Raw genomic sequence first — 27,481 nt, forward strand, 5'->3', positions numbered from 1 at the left:
CGCGCCGGGATGGGCCGGGCGAGCTGCTCCGCCACCCTGCTGTGCGCGCGGCTTCTGCTGCCACTGCTGCTGCTGGTGCTGCGGGCGATGAGGACGCGGGCGCTTGGCCCCCGGATCAGTGTGCCGCTGGGTGAGTGCTGTGGGGCGCAGCCGAGAGGGAGGGGAGCTCGGGCCGCGAGGTGGATGGTGCGGGTGGCCACGACAAAGGAGGGGTTGAGATCCAGTAGGACCCCTTCCCTTTTCAAAATGCTGTGGTCAGTGGGAGAGGGAAGGGAAGCTAGGAAGCCGAGAGCCCCTTTCTTCCATTTTCTATGTGGACCTGGAGAGGGCCACTCACTGGCTCTGTCGCTGCTGCTCGTCTCCTAGGAGGGGGCACGCTCGGCACTGTCTGGGGGCCTCAGGTGCTGGCCGTCCCGCCTACTCATCTACTTGTCTTTGATGCTGTTCAGAGCCAACCACAGAGTCACCCACGGCACAGGGCTGAGGGTACTGCTGCTGACCGTGCTATAAACTCTCTGCTTCTGGTATTCTCAGGCGGTCACTGCAGAGCCTGAAGCGGGGCGTGTGGGTGCCAGGTCTTTCTCCTCCCTGCCATCTCTGACTGACCGACCTGGAGAGCAACCCCCCCCCCCCACACACACACACATAAACACCCGGACTTGGAAACTGGCATTCCAAAGACCCCAACTAGAGGGACCTGAGAGTACTATCCTGGTTGGCGGGATTCCTTTCCTGTCGTTTTACAGCTGTCTCTGTGGCTGCCTGTGTTTCCAACCCTCTACTCTTTCTGCTTTTACTCTCCTTCATCTGATTGTCCCAGAACCTTCTCCTGGGGCCCTCAACTTTTGGAATTCTAGGGACTTGGTCTTTCTTTGGGTTTTTCGAGACTTGGATACAGGGTTTCTCTGTATAACTTTGGCTGTCCTACAACTCACTCTGTAGACCAGGCTGGCCTCCAACTTGCAGAGATCCACCTGCCTCTGCCTCCTGAGTGCTGGGATTAAAAGGTGTGTGCCACCACCTCCTGGCTGGACTTGGGTCTTAAGCCCATCAAGTACCTTCTATTCTCTGCACTCCAGTTTACTCCTCTTCGAAGGTGGCTCAGGCCACCTTGCAATGCCATCTTGGGAAATCAATGAAACTTGGTGCATTAGGTGGACATCAGGCACATAGATACCAACAGACACTATTTGGCCAAACCCCTCTAAACTTCTAGCTGTCACGTGTGAGTTAGAACAGAATGTGCATAAATTAGAGGCTACAGTCTAAAACTACCAGACTTCCTTCTCCTTATAGCATCCCCACCCCTAAAAACATGCCCATTTGCAAAAGGGCAGAACCAGCTCTTCAATTAAGGCTCCTAACAGGATCTGAATTTCTTATCGGAAACATTACTGGTGGTCCAAGTTCAAGTTCTGCCTCTGCCATTTAGTTCCCCTGTGACCTTGAGTAAACAACTTCTCTTGTGCCTTGATTTCCTCATCTGTAAAATAGGGATATTAGCACCTTGCCCAAGGCTCAACCCATTAGCCTTGTAAAGTCCTTAGGATAGGGCTTGGTACAGAAACCTCTCAGCAGGCGTTTGCTGTCATGCTTGTTATGTTAAACTTGGACCACTCCTGCGTGGAACTGGGTGGTTCTCCTTGGGGTGGAGATGGTTCCAGAGTGTTAGTTTGACTGCCGCTCCTTGGGAGTTCTGTTCTTGAGGTAAGGACTGAGATCAGAACCAAGGAGTGTTGCTCTGCTACTTTTAAATTTGTATTTAGCTTGTGTGTGGGTGTGTGGGCACACGCAACACATGTGGAGGTCAGTGAGGGCAGAGGGCAACTGGCAGAGTTCCCCTTCAGCCATGTGGAGCTCAGCTGTTATCTCAGGCCATCAGCCTTGGTGGTGAATGCCTTTTCCTGAGGAACCATTGGCCATACCGCTCTGACCCCTTTCCTGTTGAGCTAGGCACAGAACCCATCTTGCCTTAGACAGGTTACCTCTGAGCCATACCAATTGCTGCTGCTGTGTCCCTAGAGCATGGTTCTCAACCTTCCCAATGCTGCAACCCTTAATACAGCTCCTCCTCTTGTGCTCACCCCCAACCACACAATTATTTTCCTTGCCACTTCATAACTGTAACTTTGCTTCTGTTATGAATCATAATGTATGTATTTTCTGATGGTCTTAGGTGACGCCTGTAAAAGGATTGAAGCCCACATGTTGAGAACCATTGCCCTAGACGCTTAGACCCTCTCAGCTTTAGGGAAAAATGCAGGGCCTGCAAGGTGGGGAGAGATGCACCTATGGACTCCACTTACACACTGGGAAGGCAGTATTATATTAGCTCTTGAACATAGCTGGCTTTGTGTCTCAGGGAGTGGTGGGGAGACTTGAAAGAGTAGGAAAGAGGCCCCGCTTCCTGGGAGAACGGCAATCCTTGGTTCACTGTACAGTTGTTCCAGGACCTGGCCAGCTTCCACAATTTTCTGACCATTTAGGGCTGCCACAGGTGGGCAAGGGGTGTGTCGTGCACTGTATGAAGATCCAGCTAAGGGGTTGAAAGGGCCTGTAGACCAAGAACATAATTCTGCTGTGTTTGGGGGGCTGATCCTCCTGCCAGGGGAGCGGGGACCTTTTCTAACTAATCCTCACCGTGATGTGCAGTGTTTCAGCCATGCCCAGCCTCCTGAACACTGGGTGTGTGTCCACATTTGACTGCGCTACCATGCTACCCCAGTGCTTTATCTTCCTGGACTTCCACAGGACCCTTCATTCATGTTTCTGCTCCCTTCCCTCCGTGTACAGGCAGGTCCTGTGGCTGGAGTCCCCAAGGCGGAATGCCCTGGTGACTGAACAGGCTCACCCTTTGAGTCTGGCCTGAGACAGTTTCCTGTCTCATCCCTGGGGGCTCGTTAGATGTTCCTGGCAGTGTGCCCATTCTTGGCAGGCTCATGGTGACCATGGGTGCCTGGCCCAGGGCCCTTCAGCCTTCTGACACAGGCCTGGAAGGGATGGCACAGAACTGAGACCACACCACCTGAACTGAATTTACACCCAGGTGTCCCCCAAGGACCTGATGCTTAGGGATGTGGGCTCTGTCTGTGATCAAAAGTCCCTTGAAGTGGAAAGTTCAGTTTATTCTGTGTGGAGGGTTTCTCATAGATCATAGAGAATTCTCATTTGTGTTGATGGTTCTTGGGAGTCCTCAGGTTGGAGGGGGTACTTAAGACCTCACCTGCCGTGGTGGCGCATGCCTTTAATCCCAGCACTCGGAAGGCAGAGCCAGGAAGATCTCTGTGAGTTCGAGGCCAGCCTGGGCTACCAAGTGAGTTCCAGGAAACATGCATGCAAAGCTACACAGAGAAACCCTGTCTCAACCCCCCCCCCCCCCAAAAAAAAAGACCTTACCTAATGGTTAGCAGAGGGAGGGAAGACCCAGGACATTTTTAAGTGGGAGTGGGGAGCATTCATGTGGATTCCTGAAATCAGCTGGAAGTCTGTGAAAGCATGCTTCAGAAAAGAGCCTGAAATGTGAGGTTCTTTTGCCCTGAAAACTCCAGGGCCATAATGTGGGCCAAAAGCAGGAGTTAGCCCTTGCAGTCTGGCCTGTTTGAAAAAACAAAACAAAACTGCTCCCACAGCCTACTGAAGTCAGGCAGAGCCCCTTATTTGGGCCAATTAAAAGAGCTATTAATGTCCCCCAGCCCCAGAAGCATCCTGCTAAAAAGCTCTGGAAACAGTGTATGAACCAGATTGGAATTAAATCTGTAGGCCTGCAAAACGCAGTCAACAAAACCCCATTGAATGCAGAGAACAAGGCCCTTGGCACGAATCAGCAGCCCGTCCTCCGACCTGGAGCAGCCATTCCGAGTCAAGGCTGCCTGAGTGGCCCCTGTGCTGGCCGCTGCTTTGAGTCCCTCTTGTCAGCCTGTTGACCTCCCTTCTTGACGTGACCTGGGCCCAGCAAGAGACTTTGTAGTTCTGTCCCGTAGGCTGGTCTATTCATGATTCTTCAGAGGCAAGTAGACAGTTGAGAGCCTAAGGGTGGGTGCTGAGAGCCGGACTGGGAAATCTGGCTTACTACCCTTATCAAGGACACAACAGAGGGCAAGCTGTGGCCTTCTTAAGCTTGTATCCATGTCTGCATGGTTGGAAGAATAACGGGGCCCATCTCCAAGACTCCAGAGAGAATTATTGAAATAATGTATGTAAAGTGCTTGGCGCGGGTCCTGACACGCACAGCCTGCCCAGTGGAAGGTGGCAGCTTTCGCTGCATGCTACTCTGCTTGAACCTCCTACGGCCTCACTCCAGGAAGTGCGTGCTGAGCACCGCCAGTGTCCCGGACTCTGGGAGATCGCTGCACAGCTAAGCACTGCATCTGCTGTGGGAGCTGAGCAGAGTGGCGTGGCCCTGCTCTGCCCTGGGGAGATGAGGCCAGGCCTCTAGGGTTGATGGGAGGGTTTGCCCCACTTTTTAAGAGCTCCTGGTTCTGTTCTTTCAAAATTCTTCTGTACTTCCAGAACCTTCTCTGCTTAGGACTGGACTTCCCCTTCCCTGCACATTCTACTGTGCTCTGTGGAAGTCCCATTCAGTTGGTGGTATGCCTGCCCAGAACACTACACTTGCAGCGTGTGGGAGGAACCCCTTGATGTACTGTATAGCAAAGCCATCATCTGGGTGATGGTGCCTGGTTGGAAGGCTCTGAAAGGTCTGTCACTGTTCATACCTTCCTAGTATCCCTTTCTTAGACCCTATGGCCCCTGTCCCATATCCATGGCTGCTTAGGCTGGGTCCAGGCTCAGAAACCTTAGGTGAAGCCCTCCCTGCATCCCAGGAAGAAAATCAACAGAACTAGTAGTCAGATTTTTCTTTGGGCTGCCAGCTCACAAATAATAACACAGAGACTTATTAATTATGAAAGCTCAGCCTATAGATTCCGCTTGTCCCACTAGCTCTTAAAACTTAAATTAACCTATTTATTTTAATCTATGTTCTATGTCATGGTTCCTTACCTTATCTCTACTGCTCATGCTGCTTCTTCTGGCTGGCTGCCGACTCCGCCTTCTTCCCAGAGTTCTCTCTGCCCGGAAGTCCCGCCTATACCTCCTGCCTAGTTATTGGCCATTCAGCTTTTTATTACACCAATCACAACAATATGTTTTCCACACAGTGTACAAATATCCCACAACACTGTGGTCCAGGTCTGCCCCTCTGCACTCAGCATCCTCGAGAGCGCTGTCTCTTAAGACTGCCTTGTATAGCCACATTTCCCCAGTTGCCCCCCCCCCCCCCCCCCCCCCGCTCTTCTTTACCTTCTGGTCTTCCTGTCCTGGAAAGGTTTGCCAAGAGGGGACAGCATCTTGGTACAGGGACCTCTCTCTCCTCTTGCTGTTCTGAAGACCACACTCATCTCCTCTGCTGCTCACGTGTTCTCTGGGATCTCCCTGGTCACATGTTAGCTGATTCTCGTGTGTCTCTGTCACGGGGCTGCCTTCAGCCCTCCGGGTGTTCCAGCCTTGAGAACCTAGAAGAAGATAGCTGGTGAGGGACGGATGCGCTGAGGATCACAGAGGGGGAGTGATTTATCCATGTCAGGGTTCTCCCAAGCCTGTGATTCCATCACTTCTTGAGCCCATCTGAAAACCCTTCCTCTAGCCTGGAAGGCTAGCAGGGATACTTCCGGGAAGGGCTTGTGATAGATGTGAGAGGTGGGGGACAGCAGCCCTCATTCCTTCTTTCTCCTAAAGAGTGTCCAAAGTACCAACTTGCTGCCTTTGGGGAATTTTTTTTTTTTTTTTGGTCTTCAATGCTAGAGTGGAACCCAGGAACACAGGACCTCGTGGCTGCTAAGGAAACCCTCTCCCATTGAGCTACATCCCAGCCCTGGTCTCTTGTTACTCACTCTCTGTGAGTGGCTGCCTGCTCACAGAAGAGGAAGAACACCGTCCACATGCAGTTGTCCATTGGGCTAGGCTCACTCTTGCCTGTGGAACAGTATTGTTTCCTCCAGTGTAGAAAAGAATGCCGAACCCCAGCAGAGCCACCTGATCCTGTCAGGGTCATGCCTCACTAAAGATAAGAGACTGCATGGGTCAGTTTCTTCCCTGACTCAGGAGCCTCATTCTTTCCCAGAGAGCGGCTGCTCTCCCTTTACCTGCCAGTTCCACAAAAGCAGCAGCGTGGTCCAGCTCAGCCCTGTCGTAAGGGATCAGCTGTGCGATTCTGTCTGGTGAAAGTCTGTTGAGGTCACCCGTCGACAGAGCAGGGAGCCAGCTGAGGCCCCTAGGGCACTGTCAAATTGGATACCAGTGGCGTTGGCCAGGAAAATAGGGGCACATATATCAGAGGTTTGCACACTAGGGGTGGTGGCCAGTCTGGGGACGTATTTTGCTTGGCTTTCAAGTGACTTAGAAATTTTTAATTAGTGGCTGATATTTAAAACTCAAGAAATTTTATATGAAAATCCAGATTTCCGGCTGCAGGGGTCTCTGGCAAGGCAGGGCCCCCTTCCCATTTAGCTGTAAGCAACTCAGCATAAGCAGCCACCTCCTCTTTCGAGGGCCTCCTGCCTCCAGATGGTTCCACTCATCCCAATTCTGTGTCCCTTGCCTGGCACCAGGGTACCAGATGTTACAGAGAGAAGACCACCTGGTGTGGGAAAAGGTGAGAGGACAGGAGGGGGGAGCAGGAGGGGGGACGGGAAAGGGAGCAAGAGGCAGGAAGGGGAGCATTGCGCGGCCCTTCTGCAGGCCTTCCTCGGAGGAGGCCGGTGACTTGTCCACAGTCACACAGTGATGAAGTCAGGAGGCATGGGAACTTCAGGACTTCCTTCCCACACCCCCCACATCTCTGCGGCCCGTTTCCTGTTTCCTGCAGCATTTTTAGCTGCCACATGTCTCTTTGTGGCCTTTGGGATGTTACAACTGACTGAGCTGCCCGTGTGCCAGAGGGGTCAGACGCTGTGTGGAACAGGCACCTTCGGGACCCCCTGCTGTCCCCTTTCAATCTAGGGCTTCTTTCTGGACTATAGTACCTCAAAATGAGGGACTCTGACCTTCGTTCAGTCAACAAACATTCACAACACACTTCCTTGGCAGTCACCTGACCAGGTGATAGGTGCATGGGTTTGGAAAAGACAGACCCAGAAACTCATCCTAAAACAGCGTTACTTGAGCCTGTGACAGGTGTGAAGAGTATGGCAAGCCCTTGTCTGGCTGGAGATTCTGGAAGGTCCATAGAAGAGCTGATAAGTTTAGTCAGAGGGAGAATTGTACCACAGAGCTGGCTGTGACCAGAGCACCCTTGAGCAGAGCCTCAGTGTCACTCATGGAAGGGGGGGCTGGGGGAGGGGATGGAGATCGGGTGGTGTCTCACCAATGCAGGCTTTGTGACGTGTGGTGACAGTTCTTGGAGAACCTTCCAGCTGTATGTAGCACGGGGCCTCTAGGAGGCTACAGTAGCCTGGGTGGGAGCAAGTAGTAGCCTGGTTCAGGACTGTGGTCGTGGAGTAGTGAGGTGGGGCAGATTGGGAAAGAACAGCGGAGGGAAAATTGGCAGAATGTGATGGTAGACTGCATGTGCGTGGCTGAGGGAAGAAGAGCTGGATGGTAGAAAGACACCAGGCATCGAGGAGTGAGAGGTGGAGGGGGCCATGAGGGTGTCCTTAGAGTAAGTCATTGTGCTTGTGTGGGTCACCAGAATCTATATCATTGAGTGGTAGGTGTGGATCCCTCACACAGTGAGAAGAGCAAGGACAACCAACACACAGGACAAAATGCTTGAGGGGCGGAGAGCAACGCACACCCAGGACAGCACGGGTTCATATCCCACCTCCTCCTCGTATCCTGAACGGAGATCAGTCCTACCCATGGCCACCTGGAGGGGATTGTGGGGCTGAATCTACAGGGGCCAGGGTATGTGAGGAAGACATGAGATGGCCCTTGAGAGCTTTGGGGCCCCAACACCTGGAGGACAAGCAGTGTGATGGGTCTGGGGCTATCAGTGAGACACTTCCTGGGCCTTGGAGGGCTCACCCACCAAGTGTTGGGCTGGGTGAGGCCAGTTCCTGGAAGTGGGAGTGAGACACAGAAGGAAGGTGAAAGTGGGCTAGAGTTCTCTTTGGGAGTTCGCCCGTGTTTCTAGACAAAGGTGCCTTCTGAAGGGGAGAGCGTGGTCATGATGAGGCTAGAAGCTGAGGTCATTCATATTCAATGGCTCCTGTTTCTTCAGAAAAAACTTGGAGATATCTGTGAGGAAGAAGGTGGGTAGGAGGGCAGAGGCCATAGCAGAGGGAGAGTTACAGTAGCCAGCCACTGAGCAGGGGACACAGGAGCTGACCCAAGTGGGCCTTAGAGGGGGTGAGCACAGGTGTTGGAACAGCTTGCAGAGAAGAGGCACAGGTCCCGAGGCTTTGGGGTTCTAACGGGCTGGCCAGCTCACATAGGGACAGTTGGGAGGGAGGCTTTCCAGAGTAAACCCACCCCACGAACATACATGCTGTCTGGTGTATTATTTTATTTTATTTTATTTCTTGTTTTTTTTTTTTGAGACAGGGTTTCTCTGTGTAACAGTCCTGGCTCTCCTGGAACTCACTTTGTAGACCAGGCTGGCTTCGAACTCACTGAGATACACCTGCCTCTGCCTCCCAAGTGCTGGGATTAAAAGATGTATACCACTACTGTCCAGCATCAATGTATTGTTTTTATTATTATTTATTGGTTTTGTTTTTGAGTCAGGGTCTTGCAGTATAATCTAGACTTTCCTTGAACTTCCCGTAAGTTCTTCCTCCGTCTCCCAAATGCTGTAAATACTTTATTTTTATTCCAGGCTGGGTCCAAACTTGCTTTAGAGCCAAGGATGTCCTTGAACTGCTGAGCCTTCATACTTTTACCTCCCAAGTGCTAGGATTACTCACCACCATACCTAGTCAACAAATGGATTCTGGACCACTGAATTCAGGGCGGGCGGGGGGGGCGGGCTTTGGTACATAGTCCTTGACAGTGGGACTGACCCTCTCTTTGGACTCTACTCTGACCTTAGTTAGCCCAATGATGTCGACCTTGGTCCCATGCTTACGTAGCCTGAGGACAAGGTGGCTGCTTCCTGCCCAGCACTGGGTGGTGTAGAGAGAGGAAGTACATCCAGGACAGTTTGCTGCTGACTGTAGCGAGTGGGTTCAAGGTTCTGGCATGACGTCCTTGAGACATAGCCACCCAGGAGGCCTTTCACACCCCTGCAGAGGGCCCCTTTCTTGCTCTGACGTTGCAGGGAGGCTGGTGTTTCCTGGCCATATCCTGCTGGGACCTGTGGAGGGCAAGAAGTTAGAGCCAGGTCAGCATCTCCCTGTGGTGGCTCAGGAGTCATAGATCAGAGAAAAGTGGGGTGGGACTCTTGAGTCAGCACTACCCAGGGTGGGGCTAAGCCTTATTCCTGTCTTAACCCAGAAAGCTCCGCACTTCCTGCTGAGTCACAGGGAAGGGAGAATCTTGGTGAGGCTGGGGGCTGAGGAGTTCCCACATCACTTCCTGCTAGGATGAGGTGTGAGGCCCTGAAGGTGGCAGCCCTGGACTATCTTTTTGAAGGATGGAGCAGCCTTGGGGAGCATAGACTCTTGAGCAGCCACTGGCTCAAGTTGCCCAGGACCCATGGAAAAGTTCCATCCTCTCTGAGACAGCAGCCAGAGCCTCTAGTTAGGGGGTAAACCCCAGGCAAGGGAACAGGGAGGGTATGTGAACCACACTTACAGCCAGGAGACTAGGTGGGACATGGTCTTTGGCACAAGAGGTACAACAGAAACACACACACACACACACACACACACACACACACACACACCTCTACACCTCTCTAGTCACCTCTGTACACACACACAGCACCAGGAACTCAAGCACAAGCCTGAACAAGCCCCAGGTTTCCGTGCACATCGGCACACAGACACACAGACATGGGCAGGCTCAGGCAGGGCCTTTTGTACAGACGTCCACACAGCCGCTCTGTCGCTCTGGAGGTGGTACCAGACACATGGGAGCTTGGGCAGTCACAGCACTTGTGACTTGTAACACACATCCTGCTTCTGAGTGGATCTGACCATGAGACCCTTGTGGACCACGCTGAGGCTCAGGTGGAATGGGCTGGCACTGTAGCCTCGCGGGAGGGAAGCCACACCCCCTCCCCTGCCCTCTGTGGCTTGCTGGGCTGGATTTTCCTGCAGGGCTTTTGGATTTTGTTTTTGAGCCACTCGAGTGTTGATCGTGTGCCAGGCACCATGCCAGCACAGGGAAAACGTGTGCAAAGTTGTTTTGAGTAAAGCTCTCAGTAAGTGTGGGTCATTATGTACATTATTATTTACATACGTAATCTCGTTTCTTCTCATAACAACTCTGAGGCAGAGGGCTATTATTGTTCCTATTTTACAGATAAGGAAAGTGGGGGCCTCTGAAAGGTTAAGTGGCTTGTCCTTATTGAATGGTAGAGGCTGGATTCGAACCTGGTCTTTGATGCTAGTACATGCTCTCAATCTGTCCTGTGAGATAACCGGTGGGGAAGACCTAGCGAAGTCCATCCACAGGGCTGGAAGGACCATTGGTAGCCAGGTTCATCAGCACACCATGCATGACTGTTAAGTTTGAGGAACAGGAGAAGGGAGGAGGGCAAGGTTGGAGGGCGGCCCAGCATGAGAGAGCGTGTTGTGAAGGCACTGTGCTCACTTTGCAAACCTCGGTCGTTTTGTTCCGTGTGTTTGCAGCCGACAGGAGGAGTCGTGGACCACTGGCACCCAGGCTTCCCCTCCAAGCTGGCTTGCCTTTGTCTGAGGGACCCTGGGCAGCTTGCCATCCTCCAGGCTAGAGTGGAGGGGTTGTTGAGCTGCCACCTGGACCTTGTGCTTATCTCGGACTCCTGGCATTTCTGTCTCTGGACAGAATCCAAGGGTGGCTTCCCGCTTAGGTCCCACCCAGGTGGAAATGCCCTCCGGGGCAGGCAGATAAGCCTTGGCAAAGCAGAGGCAGCCTGTGCTTCCAGAAAACTTTGAGGGGTGCAAGAGATAAAGGGGTACAGGATCTGTGTGCCTTGATCTCTCTGAGTCTCATGAGGCTCCTGTGAGCTGTACTTTTTTTCTTAACCGTGGAGCGAGCGGGTGTCATAGGGAGGGGCCCACTTGGTGCTCCTCAGAGTGTTGTCCTTGGGCCACCTCCTCCCGAGTCACCAGAGCTGGGCCAGTGGCTGTCTTTCAGACCAGCAGTTTGGGAATTTCTAGGCGAGGCCTGGAGTCCAGCTGCTGTGTAGGGATGTGGGGACTGGTGCTGGGTCTTTCCTTGGCCTCCCAGTGTGTAGAAGCACTAAGGGTTGGAGTCTCACATGCTGAGGAGGTAAGAGTTGGAGAAGAGGCTCTTGGGAGTTTGAAGAGAGGACATCTTTGGGCTGTGACTGCCTCTGGTGTCAGTGGCAGAATTCAAGCTCTGTCCTCAAGCAGGACCTTTCCTTGTGAATTCTAGTGCAGTCCTGTGTCTAACTCTGGGTTATGGGCGTGTGACGGAACCTGAGCTACAGAGCTCATATTCCCCTCAAACTCCTGGTGCTCTCTGTACCTGGAGACCGTCCGGGAAGCGGCTGTGGGCTCCTGTCCATCACCCTATTGACTGAAGATGTTACCCATCCCACGTGTCTCAGCAGGCGTATTGGAAAGCCCCACCTGAGAGCGTCTTCAGCCTCCCGTGCCATGAGGTAAAAGGCTGAGCTTCCATCAAAGGACTGGTGTGTTTTCCTGTTCTTGAACAGTGGGAACCAAGCTACTGCATTTCCCTTTTCCTCCGTGGCCACCAGGAGTCTTGGTGCTGAATGTGCAGCCCTCCCCAGTAGCTGTGTGAAGTCCCCATGCCCTGCTCACGAGATCTCTTTCCTCTCTGGTTTAGATGTCATTGTCTTTTCTCTGCTCCTGATTTTAATGCTTCTCTTTCGACACTTTCTTGTCTTTGTGTTTCCTTACCTCTTTGTGGACCCAGGCTGAGGGTATGTAAAAACCTTGGACATACAAACCCACATGAAGCCATCTTCGCATTGCTTGGCTGCCTCATGGCTTCCCGGCTCTGTGAGTCTGTTTGTTTGCATGGTCCCGACCCGCTGGTCAGCTGGGACATGCCTGAGGCTGCCCAGGGGCTGCTCCCTGCTTGTCTTTGTGTCCCGTCTTCAGCTGTTTAGAATTTTTTAAATAATTTCTCTCTGAACCCATTAGTTAGTCAAAGCATAAACAGCACACTGATGGGTCAGTGGGCGTTGACTTGTTTCTTTTTCTTCTCTTAAATTTATATCTTTGTGTTTTGTTTTGTTGGTTTTATCGAGACAGGGTTTCTCTGTGTAGTTTTGGTGCCTGCCCTGGATCTCGCTCTGTAGTCCAGGCTGGCCTCGAACTCAGAGATCAGGCTGGCTCTGCCTCCTGAGTGCTGGGGTTAAAGGCGTGCGCCACCACAGCCTGGCAACATTATATATCTTTTACATTATGCAAGTATAAGTTGCTTACTGTAAAACCCCCAAATAATAAGTTTCAGGAGAAAATACCTTCTAGTGATTGCTTCAGTGTTTCATGCTTCATGTTTTCTTCAGTCTGAATTTTTTCCTCCTTTATATTTTTTTCCCACAAAGTGCAATAATCTGGCCAGACATTTTATAACCTTCATTTTTACTTAGTGATAGATAATTAGTATCTCCTAATTATTACATCTTCTGCAACAATGAATAGGTCCTAAAATTTTCTCAGTGGTACTGTGTGTGTGTGTATGTATGTATGTATGTATGTATGTATGTATGTATGTATGTATGTATGTATGTATATAAATGCATGAGAGCTGGCCAGATGGCTCAGTGGGTAAAGGCACTGTTGTTGCCAAGCTTGACAATCTAAATTCAACATGGTGGAAGAGAGAACCAATTCCCAGAATTGCCCTCTGATACACACTCACACACACTCACACACACACACTCACTCTCACACACTCACACACACACACTCACTCACACACTCACACGCACACTCGCACACACTCACACACACTCACACTCCCACACACTCACACTCACACACGCTCGCACACTCACACGCACACTCACACTCACACACACACACACCATTTTAAATGTTAAACAGGAAAGGCTTTGCTGTAAGAACCAGCACTATCTCAGTCTTTGCGCTCTGTGCCTGATTCACAGGGCCGCCTCTGAGATTTGGAGAGTTCCCACACTGCCGAGGTCCCCTCTGGACGCTGCTGGCATGAAATGCTCACACCACTATTTATTTCTCTTCCATCTCTAACCTTTTGGCATGCTGCTGAGAAAAATGAGGCTTTCCGTCATCATCCTCGCCCCTCCCTACATGCTCCGCACCTTCCCTCCTGAGCCGTGTGGCTGCCTGAAAGGCGTGTGCCACCACCACCCCGCTAACATCTTTTTGTAATGTCTGATAGAACCCTCGATTTTGTTCTGTGTGCACATACATGCATGTGTGCTGTGTGTGGGGTCAAACCCAGGTCCTTACATGTTAGACAAGCGTGTACTGAGCCACACTCTGAGCCCTGTTAGCCTAGCACGGCATATTGTGACCCTCTTTGCTCCTGAGAGGGACAGCGAGTCTCATCCCCCCCCCCACCCCCCCCACCCTCCCCCCCCACAGTCATGCTGTCTGTCTGTGGCACATTCATGTTTCTGAGTTCTAGGCTAAGGACCTTCATACTCTGTCTAGTAACTCTGAGTCTCTGAGTGCTGAGGGCTCTGGCGTGAGACCGAGGGTTAAATGACATCCCTGCAGGGCCAGGGAAGGAGAGCTTTGTCTTTCCTTCTCTCTTGGTCAGCTGCTGAGATGATGTTGATGCAGAGGAGGATGTTAAATGGACCGGCCTTTCTTCTCTCTATTACAGTTATTTATTTATGTGTGTGCTTGCACACTACTATAGCATTCACGAGGGCCTCAGAAGACAGCTTATGGGAGTTCACTCTCTCCTCTTACCATGTGGGTCTGGGGTACTGAACTCAGGTAGTCAGGCTTGGTAGAAGTTACCATTACCCACCAAGCCACCTACCTGTCCTTTCTTATATTCTATTATGTAAAGACACCCCATGACTTTAAATTGTAATCTGTTTCATATTTTGAGCCTTTCTCTCTCTCTTAAAATGGGGTCCCACTTAAGTAAACTCAGACTGGTCTCCAACTTCTGATTCTTCTGCCTCACGTAATCCCATGTGCTGGGGTTACGGGCATGTACCATCACACCTAGCTAAATTATGTATTTCTTACACAGCTTCGTTTGCTTATTTTCTGGAGTTTGTAATTGCTTTTTGCCAGCTGTATAATATTCCACTGGGTGGAGTTTCATGGTGATTTTTGTCCAGTTGCTGTCTTTGGACTCTTAGGTTTCTGCTTTCTCAGTCCCATGAATGGAGCTGTAATTAATGTCCTTCTCCATGTATCTCAGTGCTTTCCCTTTGTACGTTTGCGTGCCGGACATGCTTCTCTTCTTTATACCGGCCTGTTGTCCCAGGCTCTTGCCACTGACTGCCCTGCAGACCTGCCTTTGACTAAGTTTATCTTTCTTGAGATGGATGGAAAAGGCGATTCTCAGGCCAATGCTTGACTTCTTCTCCCCAGGCTCTGAAGAAAGGCTGATCCGAAAATTTGAAGCTGAAAACATCTCCAACTACACGGCCCTTCTGCTGAGCCAAAATGGCAAGACGCTGTACGTGGGGGCCCAAGAGGCCCTCTTTGCACTTAACAGCAACGTCAGCTTCCTGCCGGGCGGGGAGTACCAAGAGGTGAGAGGTGGCCGAGGGTGGCCAGGTGGGTGGAGACGGTGGCCAGGTGGGTGGAGAGGGTGGCCAGGTGGGTGGAGACGGTGGCCAGGTGGGTGGAGACAGTGGCCAGGTGGGTGGAGACGGTGGTCTTGGAAGATCATCCTCCTGGTCAGAGGATGCTTTGGGCAGGAGAGGAGCATGGCTCTGCACACCTCCATACACTCACACCTATTTCCCTTCTTCCTTAGCTGCTTTGGCGTGCAGATGCTGACAGGAAGCAACAGTGCAGCTTTAAGGGCAAGGACCTGAAGGTGAGACTGAAGTGGGGGAGGGATCTGGGCAGAACACTGAGCAGACACAGCCAAGTGTTACGGCAAGAGCATAGCCTAGAGATAGCCAGCATTGGGCTTGACTCCCATCCCCAGCCCCATCCTTCCTATGATCTTGAACAAGCAGATTCATCTGGCCAAGCCTTAACTGTTCCCATCTGTAAAATGGGGATCCTGTGTTCCTGGATAAACCAGTGGGTCCAGGGCCCCTGACACATAAACAGTGCCAAATTAGCCTTAGCACCAGCAGGAGCTGAATGAGGTGGTGATTGTGTCTGTAACGTGTTTCCAGTGGAGAGACAAGTCTGGCACATTCTGGTTTGGTTTTTGGCAAAGATGTTAGATGGGGTCCAGCCCAATACAGGATTCTCCTGCAGGGCTTCTCGACATTCCCAGAGGCTCCAGGTCCCAACTGGAGCAAGTGGCATCCAAGGCAGCCTTCAGGTCAAGTCCTGGCTGCCTCCACCCAGTCATGCTTCATTCTGCAAACAGTTAGCAAGTACTTATTGGCAATGTGGAGATAAAACGCAGCTCCTCCCATGCTAGACGGGGGTGCTGGCCATGAGCCGCGCCTCAGCCCCTCTTCAGAACTTGTTCTGTAGTGATAGCTACTAGAGACATTATGAAAAAATAAAACCGAGCCTGTGATCCCAGAATTTGGGCAGGGGGGTTAAAAGTTCAAGGTCATCCTTGACTACATAGCAGAGTGACAGACTGAACTCCATGACACCATTTCCAAAAGCTAAAAATGAAAAAAAAAAAAAAAAAATCAATGAAAAATCAGTTTATAAGGTGGTCATGAAAAAAGAAAAACCAGGGCTGGAGAGATGCCTCAACAGTTAAGAGCCTGGGCTGCTCTTCCAGAAGACCAGCCTATTTCCCAGCATCCACAATGACAGCTCATAACCTTGTGTAATTCCAGCTCCAGGGGACCCAGTACCCTCTTCTGGCCTCTACAGCACCAGGCACAAAAGTGGTCCACACATAGATGCAAACAAAACACTTGTACACATAAAATGAAAATAAATAAATCTTCAAAAAGAAAGAAAAAAGGGTGCCCGGGTTTACATGATGTAAAGACACTTGAGCCTTTGAGATTTAGAGGAAGGTAAGGAACTCGACTCTAATACTCAGGGAGTGAGCAGGACTTCCGGTTTCTGTCTGAGCGAATCACTTTAGATACCAGTGGAAGCATAGGCAGAGAAGCGGCATGGCCTTGCCTGGGTTTTTTTGCTTCATTTTACAGAACTGGAATCAAGCCCAGGGCCTCTTACATGTTAGGCAGGTGCTCTACCACTGAGCTACATCCCTGACCTGAGGCAGGCAGGTTCTCCCCCTGTAGCCTTGTAACCCAAGCTGGTCTTGAACTTGTGATCTTCCTGTCTCAGCCTCCTGAATAGCTGGAATTACTGACTTGTGCCACCAGGCCTGTCTTGCCTGTGTTTTAAATGGATTGCTTTGAGCTGGGCATGCTTGTGCCTGCCTGTGGTTCTACTGATTGTAAGACAGAGAATTAGTAATTCCAGGCCAACCTGGGCTACAAGGTGAGACTCTGCCATAAACAGAAATACCTAGGTCCCATTGTGCACAGGATAGAGTGTTCTCTCTGGGACTGGACACGAGGGAGGCCACTGAGGGTTAATCGATGACAGTGCCTCATCCAGGGTACCATCCATAAAGGAGTGAGAAATGGTCAGATTCAGGGTTTTTGTTTCTGGAATGTTTAGCATCCAGAAAGGTGTGGGCCTTGAGAGACACCTAGGCCAGGGCTTCCCACTGGAAAGATGGAAGAGTTCAGTTGGAAGGGGGGGTCTTAGGGGGGTCGGCCACACCACTTTGGGAATTCCTGTTAGACACCGTGTGGAGGTGGGTTCAGGCCTGAGCAGTTTCTCTTGCTTTGGCTTCTGTTTCCTCACTGGGTTGGAGAAGACTCTCAGGAGGGCGGAGATACCCCAAGAGGTGGAATCCCCCCTCCAGGGCGCCCTTCACCAGAGTAAAGGAGCGTTTGCCAGTCTAGAAACTAGCTGAGCCCCAGGATCTTCTGCAGTGTAGACCCTGCCTAGGCTCTGCCAGCACACAGCTCCTGGCTTCTCTGTTCTCCATTGTTCCCTTTCTGTTACCTCTCTGGTCCCCAGCAAAGGCCCTGCCCCCAGGCCTGGCCCTCGGGTCTGGGGAGGAGGCCTCTGCAGTGCCCCCTGGTGGCACAAGTGGACCTGACATTCTCTCCTTCCCCACAGCGAGACTGTCAAAACTACATCAAGATCCTTCTGCCGCTCAACAGCAGCCACCTGCTTACCTGTGGCACAGCAGCCTTCAGCCCCCTGTGTGCCTACATTGTGAGTTCCCTCCTCTACCCTGGGGCTTGGCTGCAGCTGCCCGGGCCACAGCAGCCCTTCTTCCTGCCTGGGGAGTTCTTCTCCAGCCCTGACTCCTGGTGAAAGGGGGTCCTCAGGGCGGGCTTCTAGGTAGCAGCGGACTCTTGAGACCCCAGAGCACATCATCCTGGCCTCTGCCCAGCCCTCTGCTGGGTGTCTCTGCTGGGGCAGAGAAGGGTGCACACAGCCACCTTGTCCAGAGATCCTGTCTGACTCTCAACCTGCCGCCCTGTCCCTCCACATTCTTTTCCTCGCTGTCCTTGACCCTCTTGCGTCCTCTTGAGCCCCTCAGCATATGCCTGCCCTGTGTTCCTCCTCCTCCTCCTCACCCTAACACACTCGAGCAGAGGGTGGCATTGAGGCTGTGTTTTGGAACACAGGCCTTGGAGCCAGAAATTCCTGGGTTTGTATCGCGTTGCTCTCCCTGGCTCCAGGACTACTTTTGAAGCCTCATCTCTTCCCTGCTCACTGGGGGTTAGTGCCTACTGCACACATGCCTTCACGTAGGGCATGGGGAAGGAGGGCACACGCCTTGGCACCAGCACACTTCCCCGCTGTGCACTGCCCTGTTCCCAAGCCACTTTTCTCCTCCCCCACAGAACATAGCGAGCTTCACTTTAGCTCAAGATGAGGCCGGCAATGTCCTCCTGGAGGATGGCAAGGGCCGTTGTCCCTTTGATCCCAACTTCAAGTCCACTGCCCTGGTGGTTGGTAAGTAGTGGCAGAGGATGAGGGCTTTGGGCTTTGTGGAGTCAGAAGATGCACAGGGCAGGGGACTGAATCTGGGATGTGGTCTGTTCTCTGGGCAGTGTGTGTCCCAGGGCTGAGCTGGTGTCTCCATGCTGTGCTGGTTCCCAGGGGGCATTGAATGACCCCAGGCTGCCCTCCCGTTTAACTATCCAAGTTCCTGCTTCCGCCTACGCAGGATGGATGGGGCTGTGGTCACTGTGGGCCCTGAGCAGGGCACAGGGCCTGGGCCAAGGGAGCCATTCCCATGGGAACATTCTCTTGGCAGATGGTGAGCTGTACACTGGAACAGTCAGTAGCTTCCAGGGAAACGACCCAGCCATTTCCCGGAGCCAGACTTCCCGCCCTACCAAGACTGAGAGCTCCCTCAACTGGCTACAAGGTGGACTTCTGCCTCGGTCCCCTGAGCAGCCAGGCCTTGGGAGGGGACAGTGTCCCAGTGGTTCCTGGACTGACTGTGTACCCTCCACTGGCCTCTGCAGATCCTGCCTTTGTGGCCTCAGCCTACATTCCTGAAAGTCTGGGCAGCCCAGAAGGTGATGATGATAAGATCTACTTCTTCTTCAGTGAGACAGGCCAGGAGTTTGAGTTCTTTGAGAACACCATTGTGTCCCGAGTTGCCCGAGTCTGCAAGGTGAGTGGGGTGGGGAGGGGAGCCATTCACCCAAAGGGCAACCCACATCTGTGACCTTCCAGAATCATCCTCTGGGGAGCAACAGCTCAACCAGCTACCTGTCTCTCTTCTTCCTCCTCCTCCTCCTCTTTTCGTTTTTTTTTTTTTTTGAGGCGAGGGCTCACTATATAGTTCTGGCTGTCCTGGAACTCACTATGTAGACCAGGCTGGACTTGAACTTACAGAGATCCACCTCTCTCTGCCTCCCAAGTGCTGGGATAAAGGAGAGCACTACCATGCCTGGCTGGTCTTCCTTTTCTTAATTGAAAAAAATCTCATATTGAAGGTAGGTATGACAGTGCACACCCAAAATCCTAACACTTGCGGAGCTGAGGGGCAGGGATCACAAGGTTAAGGCCATCCTGGACCACATAACAAGATCCTATCTTTAAAACTTCTCCCTTTTTTATATTTTTTGGTTTTTTGAGACAGGCTTTTTCTGTGTAACCGTGGCTATCCTGGAACTCTCTCTGTAGACCAGGCTGGCCTTGAACTCAGAGATCCACTTGCCTCTGACCAAGTGCTGGGACTAAAGGCATGCGCCACCACTGCCCTGCTTTAAAAACTTTCTTAATAGTAATAGCTCCCCTTTTAGATAGGGTCTCATGCATCCCAGGCTGGTCTCAAACTTACTGTGTAACTCAGGATGGCCTTGAACTTGGATGCTTGTGTTATCCCACCTGGTTTCCATGGTGCTGGGCCTCGAGCTCGGTTATCAGTACTAGGCAGACACTCTAGCAGCTGTGCTTTCCCTTTGGAAAAGAAGTCCGGCTTTCTCTTGAAAACTGAAAATCCAGGTTCCTGGTTCAAACTCCACTCCTCATCTGCTGACTGGCAGCAAAACACTGCCACTGCCAGAGCTGTCTCATGGGTTGAATTCTGCCATGTAAAGCCCTTAGGGTCCCTAGAGGTGATAACCTATCCCCCCACGAGAAGGACCACTGTTAACACTAAAGTGTTCTTTACCGAGCTTCATTTATGTGTCTATTGCGTTGACGTCCTACTGCACTCCCTGGCTGGCTACGAACTCCTAGACTCGAGGGATCCTCCTGAGTGACCTGAAGCTCCAGGTTACTGGCATGGCCAACGATGCTGGCATGCTGGGTGGCATTGTGCCCCTGAACTATCTCCTGTGCCTTCCCTGTGTAGATGGTTTCCCCTTGGTCCTGGTTCGCTCGTCCTCCACAGTATGGAATGCACTTTCATGATGGGAAACACACACTAGTTCCTAAGTTTTCAATTTTAGTTGCATATCTGTCTTGACTTTTTTCTCGTGCTCCATTCATTCCAGTGTGTGTCTCAGCTGCTGCTGAGGAGGGCTGGCAAGGCAACATGGTGCTTCCACCTGTGGCCCTTGGCTTGTGACTCAGGCAGCGGCCCCTCTTCTCCTCCAGGGCGATGAGGGTGGAGAGCGGGTGCTGCAGCAGCGCTGGACCTCCTTCCTCAAGGCTCAGCTCCTGTGTTCCCGGCCCGATGATGGCTTTCCCTTTAACGTGCTACAAGATGTCTTCACCCTGAGCCCCAACCCCCAGGATTGGCGCAAGACCCTCTTCTATGGGGTCTTCACCTCCCAGTGGTGAGTAAAATGTTAGGATTTAGCTGGGTACAGGAGGGTAAAGAATGGCTGGACCCCACTGACCCCGTCTTCAGCCCTGACTCCCAACTCAGAGTGAACTTGGCTGTTTCTTTGGCAGGCACAGAGGGACCACAGAAGGCTCTGCCATCTGTGTCTTCACCATGAATGATGTGCAGAGGGCTTTTGATGGCCTGTACAAGAAAGTGAACAGAGAGACACAGCAGTGGTACACTGAGACACACCCTGTGCCCACACCCCGGCCTGGAGCGGTGGGTATCAGTAGTTGACCGTGAACTCCTGATCTTCCTGCCTCCACCTCCCAAGTGCTAGGATCACAAGGGGGATGCCACCATCCCCAGCTCTGCACTGTGCTCTACAGTGCTATTATTACTATCCCTTTACTCTGTCCACCCCAGACTCCTTATTTAGTCATGAAATGACTGGATGACCAGATCCTAGGCAACGATCCTTTCTTAATTGCATGTTACGTAGCGGGCCACGAGGGAAACTTGACATCAGGATGAGTGCCAGCAGTTTGGTTGGGAGATGATGCTGAGAAGCCGGGTGAGGGAATGGACAGGGGCAGACGGAAGGCTGTGTGTGTCACCTAGCCTTGACCACTCTGGGCTGCTGAGTCTGGAGCTTCCTGGATACCACACGAAGTTGTGGAGTCCGTCTCAGACCCTCACACTGACCAGCTGAAGCTGTCACAGTGCACTCCATCAGGCGCACATCACTGGGCGTGTTATCTCATGCGCAGAGAATCTCTTGGGCAGGGAGAAACGGGACCCGGGTAGGTGTGGGAATCTGCCGTGGCTGGCTGTACTGAGATATTGATCAGCCCCAGCTTCTTGAGGACCCCAGGGTAAGAGGCTAGAACCAGCACTGTGCAGGAAGGCAGATGTGCTCTGGTTTCTGGAGCTCAGCAGGTAGAACAGACCGCTGCTGTCCCTGTGTGGAGGTGTGCCTCCTCTCTGATTCCTGTTGCCCATGCTTCTGTTTTCTGTAGTGCATCACCAACAGCGCCCGGGAACGGAAGATCAATTCGTCCCTGCAGCTTCCAGACCGAGTGCTAAACTTCCTCAAGGACCACTTCTTGATGGATGGGCAGGTCCGCAGCCGCCTGCTGCTGCTGCAGCCGCAAGCCCGCTACCAGCGTGTGGCTGTGCACCGAGTGCCTGGCTTGCACAGCACTTATGATGTCCTCTTTCTGGGCACTGGTGAGTGCTTGCAGCCCAGCAGGATTGAGTTAAGGAGGGGAATTCATGCATGGTTGGCAGATCCTGGGCCATGGGCCCCACCAGGGCCTGAGTTGTGTCCATGTTCCCAGGTGATGGCCGCCTGCACAAGGCAGTGACCCTGGGCTCCAGAGTGCACATCATTGAGGAGCTGCAGGTCTTCCCTCAAGGACAGCCTGTGCAGAACTTGCTCTTGGACAGCCATGGGGTGAGTGGGCCATAGAATGAGCTTGGCACCAAGCCAGCTCTTCCTTCCCCACCCAAGCAAGATGGGAAATTTAAGGAGCCCTGACTAATGGCTATCAAAAGGATGTGGGGCAGAACTTGTCAGAGGCTCCCTGGGGTGGCTGTGGTGAGCATATGAGGCTGGTGTGACTGAGAGATAGGGTGCCCATGCCTCTCTCTCACTCTCCGTGTTTGGCTGTGTAGGGACTGTTGTATGCCTCCTCCCACTCTGGCGTTGTACAAGTGCCGGTAGCCAACTGCAGCCTGTACCCAACCTGTGGGGACTGCCTCCTCGCTCGAGACCCCTACTGTGCCTGGACTGGCTCTAGCTGCAGGCCCGTCAGCCTCTACCAGCCTGATCTGGCCTCCAGGTGAGAACTCCCGAAGTCCCTGAAGGCCTGTCACCTCTGAGCACCCAAGTCTTCGCTGGGACACCTATGAGGTCTCATGTCTAACCTCATCTCCACATGGTTCTCAGTTCCCTACTTCCCCCAAACTAGTCTGGGCTGTATAGTCAGTGTTTGCTGTACCTGCCTGGAAAGGGCGACAGGATTTGGTAGAAGATGAAACATCTAGTGAAAGCCTTCCAGGAGAAAGTGGATTGCCATGTGAACATAGCTTAGTGAAGGCTACAGCAGTTAACTAAACCATTAAAAAGTAGTCAGAGTAACATGTGGATCAGAGGTGTGTCTATTTAGAAAATAGGGATTTGGCATAGTGGCACATTAGGCCTTTAATCCCAGCACCCAGGAGGCAGAGGAAGAAAGATCTCTGTGAGTTCAAGACCATCTCAGTCTACAGAGATGCAGGCCAGCCAAAGCTACATAATGAGGTCCTGTCTCAATTTAAAAAAAAAAAAAAAAGGGATGATGAGTCAGCTGTGGTAGGTGCATGGCTGAAATCCCAGTACCTGGTTTTGTTGTTGCTATTATTGTTTGTTTTTTGTTTTAGTGAGATAGGGTCTCATGTAGCCTAGGCTGGCCTGGATGGAACTCAGTATATGGTTGTGGGGGCTTCAAAGAAAACAGGGTGGCCAGAACATGGTGGTGCTTGTCTGTAGTCCTAGCACTCAGAAGGCAGAGGCAGGAGGCTCAGAAATTCAAGGGCATTCTCTGCAAAATAGTGAGTTTCCAAGGCTAGCCTGGGTCATGTGAGACCTGGGCTCACAAAAAAGGGTGGGGCTGGAGAGATGGCTCAGTGGTTAAGAGCACTGACTCCTCTTGTAGAAGACCCAGCTTCCATTCCCAGCACCTCTATCAGGCAGTTGACAACCAACTGCCTGTAACTTCAGTTCCAGGGGATCCAACCCTCTGGCCTCCTGCACACACCTGTACATGTAGGCTCACTTAGGCACAGATAGCTACACATACATAAAAGTAATAATTCAATCTTTTTTTTCTCTTTTTAAGAAGAGAATAGGGTATACAGAAAGTAAAGCACCACGGTGCCACCACTGGCTTGCATTTTAACATACCGTCCGTGTATTTTTCTACAAATGTGTAAAGCAAACAGTCTAATTGTTTTGGACACGACTGTCTGGTTTGTAGCGTTCCTCTGTTTTCAGGAGAAGGGACGTAAATGAACACATGCCTAGAGCATGGACGTGTCACCTTCCTGTTGTGTCCGTTTCACACAGGGCGGTACACTTGGTGTCTGTCTGTCAAGGGTTTCAGGAACTTCGGTATTTGGGGATGGTGGTGCATGGTCTGCAATCGTCCCATGACTGGGCAGGTAGAGGCAGGAAAATCTGCAGTTCATAGCTATCCTTGACTGCATAACAAGTTTGAGGCTAGCCTAGGCTACATAAGACCCTGTTTTGGCCAAGTGCTATGGTGCACGCCTTTAATCCCAGCACTCAGGAGGCAGAGGCAGGCAGATCTCTGTGAGTTTTGAGGCGTCTGGCTTATAGGGCAAGTTCCAGGATAGTCAGGGCTGTGTAGAGACACATTGTCTCAAAAAAGACCCTATTTCAACTTCCCTTACCTGCCCCCCAACAAAAATAAAAACAACCCAACCTGGAAGGGTATACCCAGAAGTCTGTCTTGGCTGCTTCATAGTAGATTGTGGGGGACTTCTGTAGTTGTTTGGTTTGGTTTGGTGTGGTGTGGTGTGGTTTGGTTTGGTTTGGTTGTTTTTTAAGACAGGGTTTCTCTGTGTAACTTTGTGCCTTTCCTAGAACTCACTTTGTAGACCAGGCTGGCCTCGAACTCACAGAGATCCTCCTGCCTCTGCCTCCTGAGTGCTGGGAATAAAGGCGTGCACCACCACCGCCTGGCTTGTTTTGTTTTTTATGCTTGTTTGAGTTTTCTTTTTTCTTTTCTTTTCCTTTGAGACAGAGTCTCACTACAGCCCTGGCTGGCCTGGAACTCATCATGTAGACCAGGCTGACCTCAAGCTCATAGAGATCTTTCTGTTTCTGCTTTCCCAAGTGCTGGGATTAAAGATGTGTACCACACTGCCTGGCTGAGTTTTCTAATTTTTTTCAATGCTTTTATTGCCTTTTTTTCCTTTAACTTTATTTTATGTGCATTGGTATGAAGGTGTCAGAATTCCTGGAACTAGAGTTTCAGACAGTTGTGAACTGTCATGTGGGTGCTGGGAATTGAACCCAGGTCTAATTTTTCAGTGCATGAAAAACCATCTTTTTTCCAGCCTAGACTGGCTTCCAATTCACTCTGTAGTCAAAGATGATCTTGGATTTCTGTACCTCCTGTCTCCCTCCCATGTGCCGGGCACATTATGCTTTTATGGCGAAAGGAGATAGTGACTTTTATTTGTAATAATGTATAGACAGGGCTGAGAAGATAGCTCAGTCAGTGAATGCATGAGAGTCTGAGTTTGATTTCCAGAGTACACATAAAAATGCCAGGCATAGTGGAGGCACGAGAGACAGATAGATCCCTGGGGCTCACTGGGCACCCAGTCTATCCTAGCTGGAAAACTCCAGGCCAGTGAGACACTCTGCCTTAAAGGAGGTAGACAATGTTCCTAAGGATGATACCAAGGTTGTCCTCAAACCCCCATATAATGTGCACACACAAAACTATAACTGGAGATGCCCAGTGAAGGCCTGTGGTGATGGAGACTCTCTACTCAGGAAAATGTTTCCTGCTGCTTTGGACCTGATGGTCCTTTCACACCAGGTCCCCTGCCCAGGTCCAAGATGGGGGAGGGAGCACTGGCCCATGGGGTTCTACCCAAGATTTTCTCGTCCCCAGGCCATGGATCCAGGACATTGAGGGAGCCAATGCGAAAGATCTCTGCAATGCTTCCTCGGCCAGGCCCCGGACTTTAGTGCCAGCAGGTAAGATGCCCTAGAAAAGGTGGGCTGTATTTGCTTGGAAGAGGAGTCCAGGTATTTATAGGTATAGATTTTTCTTCTAGTCCTATAAAAAGGGGTCCAGATAGTGAGTCTCACTCAGTCCCAAGAATCGCCCAAGTTAACATCTGTCTTAGGGTTTTATTGCTGTGATGAGACACTGTGATCCTGGCAACTCTTATAAAGGAAAACATTTAATTGGGCTGGCTTATAGTTCAGAGATGTAGTCCATTATTGTCATGGCACACAGGCAGACGTGGTGCTGGAGAGGTAGCTGAGAGTTCTACATCTGGATCGGTGGGCCTGGCTTAGGCTTCTGAAACCTCAAAGCCCACCCCCAGTGACAGACTTCCTCCAACAAGGCGCCATGTCCCAATAGTGCCGTTGCCTGTGAGCCTATGGAGGGCATTTTCATCCAAACCAGTACACCAGCATAGCACCAGAGCACAGCCAGGAGGCGGGACTAAGCCTGTGGCTACTCTAGCCATTGGCTCCTTCTACTCCTGCACATTCTGCCCGCAGGCAAATCGTGTAAACAAGTCCAGATCCAACCGAACACAGTGAACACCCTGGCCTGCCCACTCCTCTCAAACCTGGCCACTCGGCTCTGGTTGTACAATGGGGCCCCTGTCAATGCCTCTGCCTCTTGCCGAGTGTTGCCCACTGGCGACCTGCTGTTGGTGGGCAGCCAGCAGGGGTTCGGGATGTTCCAGTGTTGGTCAATAGAAGAAGGATTCCGGCAGCTGGTGGCCAGCTACTGCCCAGAGGTGATGGAGCATGGGCTGATGGACCAAAAGGACCAGCGTGAGGGTATTCCAGTCATTATCAACACATCACGAGTGAGTGCGCCCGCTGGTGGCAGGGCCAGCTGGGGTGCAGACAAGTCATACTGGAACGAATTCCTGGTGATGTGTACTCTGTTCGGCCTTGCTGTGGTGCTTCTGGTTTTGTTCTTTCTCTACCGACATCGGGATGGCATGAAACTTTTCCTAAAGCAGGGCGAGTGTGCCACTGTGCACCCCAAGACTCGTCCTGTGGTGCTTCCACCTGAGACCCGACCACTCAATGGTGTCGGCCCTCCTAGCACCCCACTTGACCACCGAGGCTACCAGGCCCTGTCGGATAGCTCCCCAGGGCCCCGTGTCTTTACTGAGTCAGAGAAGAGGCCATTGAGTATCCAGGACAGCTTTGTGGAGGTGTCTCCCGTGTGTCCCCGGCCCCGAGTTCGACTGGGCTCTGAGATCCGAGACTCTGTGGTATGAGAGCTGACTTGAGATGTGGCCACCCCAGGCCTCGGGCTGTGACTGATCAGCGGAGGTCAGCTAGACCTGTGCTTCTCACAACACAACCATGATACCCTGCCTGGGAGGCAGCTGGTATCACCGCTCCAGGGCCCAGCCAGCTGGTTGCAGTGCCTGGCCGAAGATGGCACTGCCTCCAGGGGCCAGAGGGCCCTTGTCGGGTGGCAGAATTCTGCTACTTAAACTGAGCCCTTTGTTTAAAAAATGTGAAGCCAGAGTGAGAGGGAAGAGAGACAAGAGACAAGGAAAAATACGACACAGCCACTCCAGTTCAGCCTGCCTGGGCTCTTGGGGACTTATCCAAAGTGGCTTTGTGAGAGAGAGTTGGAAATCCCTCCCCCACTGGCCTGTTCTGCCTTTCGCCTTACTCTGCTGACTTGGGCTACCCTTTCTCAATGCAGAGCAGGGGCCCTGCTCCAGCTCCAGCCAACCGAGGACCTATTTGTGGCCGCTGACACCCTACCACCTCAGGGACCAGAGGGCTAGGCTGGCTCTGCAGCCCTCGTCACCAGACCTGGGCCCTGTCCCAGTTCCTGGACTTACCAGGCCTGTATCAGGCTGTGGCCTCAAGAGAGCAAGGGACTGACCCCAGGGGAGTTGGCGACATAAGAAGTTGCCTGCTGACCTTTTCCCAGTTAGAGAATCAAGTCTCTGCCCACCTCCCCAGCCCTATCTTCCGGTTCCGACACGAGGACTTCTGAACCCTACCTTCTCCGGCTCCTAGTTCACCCTGCCCTTGCCCCACATTCTAAGGGATACTGACACTGCCCATCACAAGGACCCTGAATTTACATGGGTTTTATATTTTTTTTTAATAAGATGCACTTTACTTTCTTTTTTAAATAAAATCTGACAAATGATAGTTAATTGTGGCCCCGATTCTTGAAGGACTTTGCTTTGTGTGTATGTGTGATGTGAATGCCTGTGTGTATGC

The 27,481-nt window shown here is 51.8% G+C and overlaps 1 protein-coding gene across 1 annotated transcript; it reads left to right on the forward strand.

Moving 5' to 3' along the window:
• On the forward strand, positions 1-27,393 carry Sema4b (semaphorin 4B). Its single transcript, XM_036199964.1, has 14 exons — positions 1-130; positions 14,622-14,785; positions 15,013-15,075; positions 17,331-17,429; positions 18,068-18,179; positions 18,484-18,597; positions 18,698-18,849; positions 20,283-20,464; positions 20,583-20,733; positions 21,474-21,684; positions 21,795-21,910; positions 22,132-22,298; positions 25,146-25,231; positions 25,769-27,393. Exons 1-14 carry the CDS (start codon positions 10-12, stop codon positions 26,506-26,508), a joined length of 2,478 nt encoding a protein of 825 aa, XP_036055857.1. The 5' UTR covers positions 1-9; the 3' UTR covers positions 26,509-27,393.
• The last annotated feature ends 88 nt before the right edge of the window (positions 27,394-27,481 follow it).

The sequence above is a fragment of the Onychomys torridus genome, chromosome 1 (assembly GCF_903995425.1).
Source record: "Onychomys torridus chromosome 1, mOncTor1.1, whole genome shotgun sequence".
Taxonomy (NCBI): Eukaryota; Metazoa; Chordata; class Mammalia; order Rodentia; family Cricetidae; genus Onychomys; species Onychomys torridus.

Bases quoted from the DNA above. Each gene is read 5' to 3' on its own strand.
- Sema4b (XM_036199964.1), top strand. From the start codon at position 10: ATGGGCCGGGCGAGCTGCTCCGCCACCCTGCTGTGCGCGCGGCTTCTG. The intron at 15,076-17,330 runs GTGAGACTGAAG...CCTTCCCCACAG, and splicing joins TTAAGGGCAAGGACCTGAAG to CGAGACTGTCAAAACTACAT. The intron at 20,734-21,473 runs GTGGGTATCAGT...TGTTTTCTGTAG, and splicing joins CCACACCCCGGCCTGGAGCG to TGCATCACCAACAGCGCCCG.